General features: G+C 33.1%; 1 protein-coding gene across 2 annotated transcripts in view; it reads left to right on the top strand.

Moving 5' to 3' along the window:
* COPS2 (COP9 signalosome subunit 2) overlaps positions 1-8,045 on the top strand; it is a 34,438-nt gene extending 26,393 nt beyond the window's left edge. The window contains exons 10-13 of one of the 2 annotated variants that reach the window (XM_028505517.2): positions 2,709-2,806; positions 4,006-4,088; positions 4,567-4,625; positions 5,231-8,045. In XM_028505517.2, the coding sequence (XP_028361318.1) occupies positions 2,709-2,806; positions 4,006-4,088; positions 4,567-4,625; positions 5,231-5,375 (385 nt within the window). In that variant the 3' untranslated portion in view covers positions 5,376-8,045. The remainder of the gene's footprint in view (positions 1-2,708; positions 2,807-4,005; positions 4,089-4,566; positions 4,626-5,230) is intronic. The other variant, XM_028505516.2, reaches the window with a different exon arrangement.
* Positions 8,046-13,418: the final 5,373 nt, after the last annotated feature.

The raw sequence follows: 13,418 nt of genomic DNA, 5'->3' as shown, positions 1-13,418 counted from the left end.
AAGCTTGTGAAATTTTTATGTTCCGAAGTCATTTATTATGCTGTTTTTGTTAGGCATGAGATTTTATAAAGTATTTGCTGCTTTTCTCACCTGTATGTATGCTGTTTTTCAGTAGAAACTGATGGTAGATGTTTTAAAACAATTTCACAATGTTACTGTTTTACCTGCCTTAATACCAAATGAAGTTTTGAATTGGTCTACATAAGTCAAGAATTTTTAATAAGACAATTACTTGGATATTTTCTCAGTTGACAAGATAAATAAATCATTTTTTAAAAGTTTACCTCACATAATTTTCTAAGGTGAGGAAGAGGGGAGTCATACTGGTAAGATACCTAAAGATTTATTAATAGCTTCTATGGAAATGTATATGACTAATGATGTTTACCAACTGAAAAAACAGCCATAATTAATATTAAAAGTATAGAAATTAAAAACCTAGCAAAAGCTTAGAAAAAAGGCCTGGTTTTGCCAAAGAAATTAGTGAGCAAGAATAATTTCCCTCTATGCCAGGAATAAATGGATCCCAAGCTTTAATGGGCTTCTTTGGTAGAAAAGTATGAGAAATTTACTAGGTTTCAAGTTCTTCATTTTAGATTGCATGGCTTAGTTTACTAAGGCATGGAGAATGAAGTCAGGGACATAAGGCAGGGTGGTTTTGCAGATACACATAGGTAATTTAGATGATCAGACATTCTCTTCAATGGTCTTTTTCATTCAAAAAAATTACTGTTAGACTATAAATTCAGTCACTTGCAAATAAACTTTATATACTTGGAAAAAGCTATTTCATGATATTGTTTAAATTCTTACATAAATGTTCTCATTTTTTTTTTGTTTTTACTTGTCAATGCTTTTTATAAGTTACTAGGTTTTCTTTTTTAGGGAAACCTTAATTTTAGCTGTAGAAATAATGGGGTTTTTTAAGATTTTAGTTTTGTATTTTAGAGAGGGGAAGGGAGGGAGAAAAATGTGTGGTTGCCTCTCACGCACCCCCTACTGGGGACCTGGGCTGCAACCCAGGTATGTGCCCTAACTGGGAATCAAACCGGCAACCCTTTTGGTTCACAGACTGGCACTCAATCCACTGAGCCACACCAGCCAGGGCATATTTTAAGGGAACTAAGAACAGTTAAAGGATAAAACCCTAAATTTTTAAATTGCAACATTAAAAAAATTAATTTCTTTAATTGTGTTATTTCTTTAGTCTATTTTAATAAACACTAAGTTGATTTTCATTATAAAAGGAAAGTTCTCCATCTGTGTTTCAAATAGTTTATTCCATCTACATTTGGCCATATTAACTAAGAGGTGATTTTGTTGGAAATTAATTAACCTCATAATACTTTTTTCAAATTGTTTTTAAAGTCCAATTGCTAATACAATAGTTTAAACTTTTAAAACTCTTAAATATTGAGGGAAAGTTTTGCCCTACCTTAATATTTTATCTAAATTAAATTGGTTAAATCTATTAAAATGGATTAAAAAACTGATTTATGAGACCTTTACAAAACAATAGCTATATTTGTACTTTTACTATATCTTACAATTTACTTCAGTAAAGCTTCTATTTTGGAAGTTGGGAACTTATTTTAAAGGTAAATTTTGAACCAAACAAGTGGCCTATAGTGTCCCACATTTTGCACAAGATTTTTTTTTAAGCCACTTAAATAGTGGAAGAGTATCTTTTGGTTAAAATATAACGTGTGTGTAAGTGTTTTCGCTTCTTGAATATATCCTCCTGTAGTATATTATAATAGTATACTTGAAGTAGGTGAGAAAGTAATGCTTCCTAATTTTATCTTCCTAGTCAGTTGCCAGCAGACTAGAGGAAAATAATTCCTGTTGAAGCACTTGAATCACCTGCCCCTAACATGAAGTTACATTGCGACCCAACAGATGGAAGCACAGCAGAGGGCGTGCAGAATGGCTGATGATATGTCTTACATATAAAGCAGACAGTGGTGCCATATCCAGAAGGTTGGCTCCTTCCTTCTCAGCACCTTTAGCAATTCCCATAGTGCCTCACAGAATTATTTCAGGACTAGATAGTAGATACCTCAGAGAATCACGAATATAAATCAGCCTTTGGCCTTCTGCAGCAGGGTCCATCACTGTCTACTTTGTGTGTGTGTTCCATTTGGCACTAATGATCCACCACTGGTACCATTTTCTGCTGTATAGCTGAGTAAAATGTTCAGCTACAGAATTGGGAATCCAGCGATCCCTTTGGAAAGTTTTGGCAGTTGCTGGTAGCTTTCTAGAAGAAAAAAATTAGGAAGCTGCATTTCTGAATAAGCTTCAGAAGGATATACTGTCATATTTGAAAGATGAGGCCAAACTGCTCCATACAGTAGTATGCATGAAACTTGGTTTCTTAGGTATTAAATGCATAATATAATTTGAAAGCACTAAGCATTAAACAGTCGCTGAACTATTGTCATTTCTGACAATACCAAGATTTTCAGAAGATTTAAATTAACTATATATAAACATATAATCCCAAAAGATTATCTACTCTATCTTTTAAAAAATCAAAAGCATTCAAACATTCATTTTATTTGCAGAAGGATGTGTGTGTGTGTTTAACTCTGATTCCTATGAACAAAACTATATGATTTAGGTTTTTACATATAAAAATTGAAAAACAGACTTTAAGTACATGGCTGTTTCATGTTTGACAATATATGCTTTTCTTTTTCTATTAGTGCCTATCAGAATAATGACATCACTGAATTTGAAAAGATTCTGAAAACAAATCACAGCAACATCATGGATGATCCTTTCATAAGGGAACACATTGAAGGTACATTCTTTTGACTACCTCAGTTCTGTGACTTTCTTTGTCACTGTCTAAACAGTCCTGCTTAATGGAGCTGAACAGAGCTAAGCTGTATCTCTTCTGTTTATTGCAAAGTGTAGAAGTGTTTGTAAATATTGTCATTGGATAGAATACTCCCTAAAATTACCCAGTTTCATGTTACTAACATAATCAGGTACTTATATGATGACCATTTCATATAAGAATGTACATCCTTGGCTGTCCCTTTCACCTTTTTCGTCTTAGATATTATTGCATGATTTTTACTGGTGCTTAATAAGTTCAAAGTTAATTCTTAAGATTTATTTTTGACAAGTAACAATAGCTGTGAAAACAGCCTGCTATAGAAAATAGTGAGATGCTTTTACTTTGAAGGGTAGACTAACATTGTAACTCTAAGTATATGAGATTTTTAGTAAGTTCTGTTGGACTCACAGAAACAAAAAAAACATTCCTTTGTTCTGGGACCTCTTTTATACCTCCAGTGTTCCCACCTGTTATGGAGCTATTTGAGGGTTTTTAAATGACCATTTGGAACTACTTATTTAAATACTTGAAAATTCCTGATGCATCAGGAAAATCTGAAGACTACTTTGGAAGTAATGTTTTTTGTTCCCCTCCTTCTTTTTCTCTTTCATTCAACAGACATTTTTAAAGTTCTTCTGTGAACCTAGGATGATACTCTACTTTCTGGATATAGAGAAATGTAGAAGCCTTATGCATGAACTTCAATCTAGTCTTTTTGGAAAAGGCACTTGAACATGAAGAAACTGGGGAAAATTATAAAATCTCTGTATAAAATATAATACTCTTAAGTTTTATGAGAGAGCATAAAGAACTTGGCTGGTGCAAAATCAGGGCTTCTTGAAAGACGTTAGCTATAGAGGAAATGGTGAGCAGTGCAGTATTGTTGAGAGTGCAGGGAGATATTTTAGGTAGTAACACATGAGCAAAACTAGGGAGGTGGTAACAAAAAATTATGGGAGAAGCCTCTAATTATACTGTGCATCTATTGGACCCAAATATCCTTAGATCCAAATACCTTATGTCCTTGCCAGACAGAAGGATACAGTTTGGAAAGATAAATGATACAGTTAATATGATTTAAAAACATATGATACATAAAGATATACAAACCATTAAATGCAAATGTATTATCTTAATTTTTGTCTTTTTTTTTTCAGAGCTTTTGAGAAATATCAGAACACAAGTGCTCATAAAATTAATTAAGCCTTACACAAGAATACATATTCCTTTTATTTCTAAGGTACTTATATTCATAGATTTTAATATTTATAATTTGTAGTTATAAAAGCAGTATACCTGTCTTCCATTTAGAAGAATAATTCCAACTTGATAAGTTTTGGTAACATTACATTTCTTAAACATAGTAACTTAAAAACTTTGCTTTTAATGTGCATTTTTCTGTGTTTTCTTGGTTTAAATTGAGTTAACAGAAGAGAGAAATAAAGATTGTGAAATTTTAAAGATTTCCTAAGCCTCAGAGAATATTATAGAAGAGAGGGAGGCTAAAGAATATAAGTAATGAAGGTTTAACCCCAATCATAATGAAATTGTTTTAAGAGTGTACTTTAAATGTTGCAAAGTTAAATTTTATTATACCTGTGTTCTTAGGAATATATTGAAGTGATAATGAAATTTGTTACTTAAAATCAGAATAATTGTATAAATTTTGACTTTTAAAAAAGTTAATTAGGAGAATTATAATGAGTCTTTTGTCTTAGGAGTTAAACATAGATGTAGCTGACGTGGAGAGCTTGCTGGTGCAGTGCATATTGGATAAGTAAGTATTTAGCTATTTTTTATCACAAAATGTTTAGGACCATAAAGTTTGACTAATGATGGCAAAGATAGAAGGTGAATTCTTAATTTTTTTATAAAAACACCCTTTGTCTATAACTTTCTGTTAAAAGAGCTACATATGTAATATAATGGTTTTTTATAAGTGAATGGTCTCTGAAAAAGTTCTAAAGAGTTTTTCAGAAGAATTTCTCATTCAGTATTATGACGTATATACAGCTAGAGAATTATTTAACGAGTAGTATTTTTTCCTGTATAAGGAATGGTATACAGTAGTTTTGAACTTATCCTTTTTAAAAGCAGTATGTTGTTTAAAGCTTCACAAATTATATTTTCTCTTGATTGATTGGGTGAGTCTATGCCTTTTGGTTCTTTCAGTGAAATTGATGACAGCTGAAATCTGCTTTCTTTCTATAGTTTGAATAAGGTAATTAATGTTATAATTAATCCTGAACTCCGTCATTTAATGTAGGCAGCAGTTTTTTTCTTTTGCGTTTATTGATATCATGGGTGTTGATGCAATATTAGTCTAGCAGATACGCTTAGTGAAAACAGTTTGTAGACATGTCTTCTTTTATTTATTTCCAGCACTATTCATGGCCGAATTGATCAAGTCAACCAACTCCTTGAACTAGATCATCAGAAGAGGGGTGGTGCCCGATATACTGCACTAGATAAATGGACCAACCAACTAAATTCTCTCAACCAGGCTGTAGTCAGTAAACTGGCTTAACAGAGAACAAGCTTTTACAGACATACTTAAGGCAACAGTGCAGAGATGTAATTCTTAAAAGAACTGGGAATGGCAAAACTACTGTCGGTTGATGTGTCCTGAAAATTATTGGAGTTAATGGCAGAAGTGCTTTTTTTGATCAACTGGTTTGTGTTTTGCTGCTGCATTTATCCCAAGAAAAACAGCTTTAATCTCCAGAAGAAAACCAAAATGCCATGGGATTTATGCTGTATTGACATCTTGCCCTAAACATACAACATCATAGTAATTTGTCATGGGCAACATGACCAGAGAGAAGATTTTTGTCATGATTTTAAATACACTGACACGCTACTGTTGGTTAAATTTAAACATGTTTTACCTACAGAAATTCTCTCACAAATAACCTGCAATAACTTGAAATGCATACCCTTTTGAACACTTCCTTTCTCATGTATAAATTAAAACGTTTGCTGCATTTTGCAAAATGTCAATTCTCCACAAATGTGTCCGTATATTTCTGTACCTGCAGTGTAGTAAAGGTTTAGATGAAACCCCATAATTATAGTGGCATACTGTCACTTAGGTTTCAAGCAGCAAAATAAACAGTGCAGCTCAGAAATTGTAGTTTGGTTCTTGATGTGTTTTTATTACACTTGGGGTTTTTGTTTTGTTTTTTAGTACGTTAGAACTTTCAAATTTTATCTTCAGTTAACAATTTTTAAAAGCCTGGGAGCAAATAAGTTAGTTATTTGCTTTCAAGTTTTTAAAATAAGTCTTTATTGATAAAGTAAGTAAAACTAGTTTCTAACAAAACACTTCCATATTACTTTTAACCTTGATGCTTTAAGGGAATAAATTTGTTTTAGGAATGATAGTCCTTTTTAAAATAATAAATTCTAACTCTCAGAATGTTCACTTTAAACAAATATGCCAGAACATAGACAGCTAAATGAATGTTACACTGCATAGTGATTATGCCGGAAAATTATTTCCTAATTCCAGCAATTTACCACTGCTCAAAATCTTGGGTTTTGCTCTTTTAGAATTGCATTCATAGCTAATTTAAGTCACACAAACTATTAACTTTATGGTTACACATTGTTTTAAAAGAAAGTACTCCCAAGCTTGATTGTCTTATAGTTACCATTATTTGGCACCAAATGACTTTTAATAGTTTGCAAAAAAATAAATCCATCTTTGAGGTAATCCACAAAGTGTACAGCTGGCTTTGGAGGCAATCCCAAAAGAGTTTTTAAAGACACTTTGAGCAGTGGTAGCATAGTTAAGAAAATGAACTGTGTGTGGCCTTCCAAGGTGACTACCTTAAAGGAGACACAGCTCATTTGAATGTATTGAGTTTTGGATGTATTTGTTTCATTTAAAAAAAAAGTTCACATTATTTATAGTGTCAAAAGGAAGAACTAAGATTAAGATAATTTCTTTGGTTTTTCTATTGCTTGTTATTATGTAAAAAGAAGTGAGTGGCAGTTCAGAAGGAAGACTGTTTGTTGTAACTGAAGAATGGCAACCAAGAATTTTCGATCATTAAATCAAATTTTATAAACAGTGGAAGGAGCATGGACTTAAAACAAGGCATGCTTATTCGGTTTTGTCAAAATTTTACGAAAATATGTGATATATATTTATACTAAAACTATATAATCCTTAGATTTAGGAAAGCAATCAGTTAATGTCTTCAGATTAAAGCAGTATTAAATAACAGGTACAAGTTGGAAATTGTAGAAAACAAAAGACAAAATGTCTTTGGTAGGGAATAAAAAAGTTTAAGATACAAAATTATGTGTATTTTCTTCTCTTTACATAAATAATTTGTGAAAAGTGCTAAATTTTTTTACAGGAGTGATAATAATTAAGATTTCTTTTTTAGTATAATTTGGAGACCCTTTGTTACCCAAATAAAAATGACCATTTCTTTGCCTGTATTGAGATGTATATGTGGTAACTCTGGGGAAAAAGCCCTCCTTAACCCTGCTCAACTCTGAGTTGATGGAATTACAGTTCAAGAGATTTAAATGACAGGATTTTCTGACTCTTACAATGCCCAGTTCCCCTGTGATGTTTTTGCAGTGTTCAGCAGTGAGTTTTCCCTCTTTCTAGAGGGAAAGCATGTACTTGTTCTTCCTTAGGGAGCTGGGCTATAAATGTATAACATCCAGTTATATCATAATCTTTAATGTAATTGTATGTATTACATAGGCTTTGTTTAATATTCCTTAGAAACAGGTTTGATCTTTTTTTAAAGTCATTTGCCACATTTGTTCTAGAACACAGGTTTTTGATACAGCTTTAGAGTCTGACTAACTTAACAATTATTTTTCCATTTAAACATTTCTGTGTGCTTGTGCATCAAATCTTAGAGTTGCAATCAGAGATTGCTTATAAAATATAACTAAGTTGAGGACAAGTAAAAACTTGGCAAATTCTTAGCACTTAAATTGCTGGTTAAGCCTTTACCTCTTTTGTGAAAACTGGAATAACAAGTAGTTTTGCATCAGTTTATAATGTGTTTATCTCCTTTTTCTTTTTATCCCTAAACCTGGATAAACTTACTCCACAGCAAACTTTGGCTGCCACACAGATACTATCTGCTACAAAACCTGGATTTCCATTACTCATTCTAGCTCTTACATTAATTTTTAAATTGTTGATTAAATTTTTTTCTCCACATCTTAATGTAGCATAACTTTTTTTAAAGATGAGATGACTGTATGTAATAGACTACTTTCATTACATGAGTCCCTTCTAACCAAAGGTTAATACTGTTGTTAAAGAGGACTGCAAATTTGATTTTACATTGGGGGTTATGGTTTTAGCGAAGCCTATTTTAAATAGGCTACACCTTGGGCAGGATATTAGTGTTATAATAAAAAGCATCGGTTTGTTGCAGATGGAAAAACAGCTGTTTTGATATTCAAAACATCCATGATGGCAAAAAAAAATGGTTTTTTGGTTTTTGTTGTTTTTTTGTTTTGGGGTGTTTTGGTTTTTGAAGATTTTATTTATTTTTAGAGAGAGGGAAAAGGAGAGAGGGGGAGAAACATCAATGTGTGGTTGCCCCTCGGACACCACCTACTGAGGACCTGGCCCACAACCCTTTGGTCTGTAGGCGGGTACTCAGTCCACTGAGCCACACCAGCCAGGGCTCCATGATGGTAAACATTTTTAAAAAGATTTCTTACCAGTAGTTTTTCTGATTCTTCAGTAAACACAGGTGAGTACACTTTTGTTTGGGAAGATAGATGAGGTTGAGGGTGTCAGCATGTGAAGCAAATTATGTTGGGATAGAATTTAGTCAGTCTAGTCCAAGTATCAAAAGGTATTTGCCTGCCTAATGGATTCCCTTACTTTTTTAAGGGTCTCAGATACTCTACCCATTTATTTACCAAGGCTGCTTTTTTAAAATAATAGTTATTTTAGTACTATTTTAAATAAACCTAAAAAATGATCATTTGATTTAGGTCTTGTAAAGTGAAACTTGAGCATATAAAACTTAGTAAAGATAGTTTTATTCTTTATATGGGATTATAACATCTTGAAGAAGATAAACCTTTTAAACTGAGATATGTAACAAGAAATAAAGGAATTGGCTTTGTCAAGATTTTTGGAGATAAAATTGACATAAGGAATTGACTTTTTTTTGTATCTGATGTAGATATTACATAAATTGTAGCTAGTAATCATTCTATAGTAAAGTACTTTTGGGTTTGATTGGATTTATTTTGTCTACCTTTTTATTAGCCTTTTGATCTCCCATGTAATATACTGTATGTTTAGGACTATTAAGACCCACTGGACCATAAGATGCACCTAAGTTTTAGAGGAGGAAAATAGGAAAAAAATTTTGAAGCAAAAAAATGTAAAATATTTAATAACTCATGACCCTGCTCCACTGCCCCCCATCTCCACAGCAAGCCACGCAAGCTGCATTCGGGCTATAAGACAGACCCCCCTTCCCCCCAGTTTGGGAGGTGCATCTTATAGTCCAAAAATACAGTAATTTGTCCTTCAGCTATTTTGTTTCAAAGTGTTGAATATTGTCTGTTTACTTTAGAACAAGAGGTGATGTTAGGTCTCAGAACTGGAAGCTCAAGATCTTTGTGTGACCCAAATCAAAATTTTTTTCCTTTTTTAGAGGTTTTACCTGTTTCATTCTTGCATTGGGTGTCCCCATCCCAACTCTCTCACCCCAGCAGCATCCTATATTTGTCTTAATAAAATGATAAATAGGAATGATTTGTAAGAACTTCCTTAATGTAGATTTGTCAGAGATTTTTTTTTTTTTAGTGTAAGCATATCAGAGGCTCCTTTTAATTCAAGATTATTAAATTTTGCTATGTATCTACTAGGTAATGTGTGCCCTTCATGGCATGGATCAGAAATTGCAAAAATTTTGTACACTTCACTTTGAATCACTAGATAAGATTGGAAAAGTTTTAACTCTTGTAATTTCAAGGAAAGTTAGAATAGTAATGCAGTTTGGAGTATTTAAAACTCTACTAGAATAATTAAAAATCAATCTTATGTCACCCACTCTTATAGCATTAAAGGTATATGCCAACTCCAAACCTTGTGATAGACAAAAATTACTTTTTAAATACTTATCTACTGGTTAAATTGGTTTCCTATTGGCCAGGACTTTAAATTTTAAGCTTGGTCAGAATTTGCACAATAATGGTTGGCAGAGTTTTTGTCTGTGTGTGCATGTATACTTGGGAGTACAAATTGAAAGTAGACTGTAATTGAAAAATTTAAAATATGACAAAAGTTCACTACCAAGTCCACCACAGTAACTTTTCCAGTTTTTGTTTAATACCACATATTTCTGACTCAGGTATATGCCATAAAAGGAATGTCCGGTGTACCAATAACTTTTATGTTATGATGGAGTCTCACATGGAAGATGGTGTTCAAATTTACATAATTAATTAGATTGAATTTTTAATATTCTAAAATAGGGCATCTTTAAGTCAATTGATAAAGGTTGTTTGTTTTATTGGACATTATTTATCTTATGAAGTTTACAGATTTTTTAAAATAAACTTGAAGAATTAATCATCCCATAAAGTAAAAAGTTTCTGACATGCTTAGTTACTGTTACAGTAGCATATGAATGCTGTGTTGAATATCTCATTTTTGTTTAAAAAGTTTTTATTTGTATGTCAATCAAGAAATGGAGCAATAGAAAATACAAAATAGTTTTATGTCTCAACTTACTACATAGCTGATTTATGAGTTTCCTCAATTTTCTTAAAATACTAGCTTATTAGTATGAAGTATGACAAGTTACTTGAAATAACACTAGGTGGTAAAAAGCAGGTGACTAGGAATGTGACTGGATGTGTAGGAAGTCCCACAAGGTAGTGCTTGAGAATCAGCTGATGCAGATGGGCTGGGTCACAAAGTGCTTTAAGACGTAGGTACTGAAGGATTTTTTACTGGAAGTACACATTCTTTATCAGTAATAAAACTTATATAATCTACCTCTTAAATATTTCCTGTGTAAATATTAGTTTCAGTTAGCACAAGGCCAGCACAGTAGTTTTAAACAGTACACTTAATATATTTGATCAAGCAATTCAATAGTGTATACTTAAGTAAAATGTTTTTAAAATGCTTCTCAGAAATCAGTACATTTTGTTCATTTGGGTTGATAATCAGGATTTAGTTATTTTTCACTTACAGTTATCTTCATGTTCTGCTTTGAAGCATTCATGGAGAAGTTGGACTCTCCTAATCCCTGTTTGATGATTCGTCCTGGAACAATTCATATTGCAAACAAACGTCTCCAGAATTATCCCTTGAGTATAAAATGTCTCTAAGCACGAAATGAAGGAAGAAATGTACTCTCCCAAATCCCTCTTAAGAGTCTTTAAAATGAATTCTAATTCAAGGTTTGCAATATCTCAGAATTTGTTTCTGAATATTCTGAATGTAGCTCCGTGCTCCATGCTTGTGAGGCAGGAGAGGAGTGAGGCAGGTTGCCTTCTACTTCAGCCACCTTCAACCAGCAGTGGTGGGTGGTATGTTGGTAGCATTAACCCAGCAAGGAACCACGTAAGCAATGTCTGCCCAGTATCTTGAGCAATGTATTTGTTGTATTTAATAGTTGTATGGTCCCAACTCAATTTTTAGAGTAATGAGTAGGAATAATACAGTTTTCTTTCTAGAAACCTATTTTGTTTTTTATTGTGTAATGATTGATCCTCTGTAGATTAGTAGCTTTTAACTGAGGAAGGGTACCTATCTTGGACCTGTTAAAAGTGAGTTGTATTGTGAACAGATATAGACTACAAACTGATGTACTTCACTGGGTAGGATAGGGGTCATATTTAATTAAAACATGGGTCTCTCCCCTTTCCCATTATTGTCTTCACCACCAAAAGGCAGGAAAGAAATCTAGAAGTGCCGGAATCTAAAAGGAATATGCTCTTTCTGTAACCCCTTCATTAAATACCTGTTTAACATTTATTGTGCATAATGTGCACTAAGGTTGAAGGATACCATGAGGAACAAATTATTCCTGTGCTCAAAGTGCTTAATTCTCTGTGGAAAGGCAGATGAATAAAATAATTTCACATAGAGAAAAATCTAACAGTGAGTGAAGGTGGGGGAGGCATCTCTGAGGCTGTGAAAGTTAATTTCACACATGAGTGATCAAAAAGAATGGGCCATGCAAGTCTAGGGAACACAGCCCAGGCAGAGTTTAAGTCTACCTGAAATTGGATGAAATCAAGTGAGATAGAGTGATGTTGAATAAGATTGGGGAAGTGGTCAGGGGCCAGACAACTGATAGTTTATAGTTTGAGGTAATGAGTTGAGATGATTATTCTAAATACAATGGGAAGCTATTGGAAATTTAAATTCTGACTTACTGGTATTTTAAAAGATACCAGTTCTGAATACTGTGGTGAAATAATTATATGGAACAATAGTGTGATCAGGGAGACCAGCAGGAGCCCTTTGCAGAGGTCTGGCTGAAAGATGATAGAGGCTTTCAGACTAGGATTTGGAAAGAAGTGCACAGTATTGTGACAGGCCAATGGGATTTGCTTATGAATTAGAATAGAGGGTTGTAAAGGAGAAAAGGAGGGTTTCTAAGTTTCTTACTGAACAATTGGTAGAGAGTGGTATCGCTAAAAGAAATGGGAACTGGGAAAGCCTGTTTGTAGCAAAGGCAGAACCACGAAAAGAGACAAGTAGACTACAAGCTTGAAAATAAACAGCAGTATAGCAGAAGCTAGGTATTTTTAAATGGAATGATCAACTGAATGCTGCTGAGAGGTTAAATAAGTTGGCAGAGAAGAGCCCTAGGATTTAGCAAGAAACAAGTCTTTGGAGATACTAATGAGCATTTTCATTGGAGAGATGGGGGTGTTCTAGTTCTTCGATTTGACTATGAGAAACTTCTTTAAACAGTTACCGTCCTTAATGTCTCATAAATTGAAGGCTTTTTACAATCTATCTTTTTTTATATTTTCCAAATGTTAAGCAGAATAACAGCAAAGTTTGAAACAGCAGAACTTAACTCCAGACATTAATAATAAAGAGCCTCCTACAAATTATCTCTTCCTATAAAATTTTAATACCCATTTTCCCTTTCTCACCCTATATAAGCATTTAGCTTAAATTTTTTTGTCTCTGACATCCATTAACTATGAGGTTGCATAATATCCATGGCTTTACCTAACTTTATACCTCTACAAAAGCTGTCAAACAAACTTGTAAGCAGACTCATCAAGGAAGAAATAGAGTACCCAAATAGAAAATAAAAGAGAACACTTGACATGAAAAAAAAACCACAAAGGGTTCTAAGAAAATATTATGAACAACTATATGCAAACAATTGGACAGCCTGGATGACATGGATAAATGCATAGAACATACAGTCTTTCAGAACTGAATCAGGAGAAATCAGAGAATCTGGACAGACAGTATATTTAGTGAAATTGAAGCACTAATCAAAATGCCCAGTAATCGAAAGTCCTGGACCAGATTGACTTCACAGGTAAATATTGCCAAACATTCAAAAGAGAACTAACA

The sequence above is a fragment of the Phyllostomus discolor genome, chromosome 1 (assembly GCF_004126475.2).
Source record: "Phyllostomus discolor isolate MPI-MPIP mPhyDis1 chromosome 1, mPhyDis1.pri.v3, whole genome shotgun sequence".
Taxonomy (NCBI): domain Eukaryota; kingdom Metazoa; phylum Chordata; class Mammalia; order Chiroptera; family Phyllostomidae; genus Phyllostomus; species Phyllostomus discolor.
Note: the sequence above shows the minus strand (reverse complement) of the source record. Positions and strands in the feature narration are given on the sequence as shown.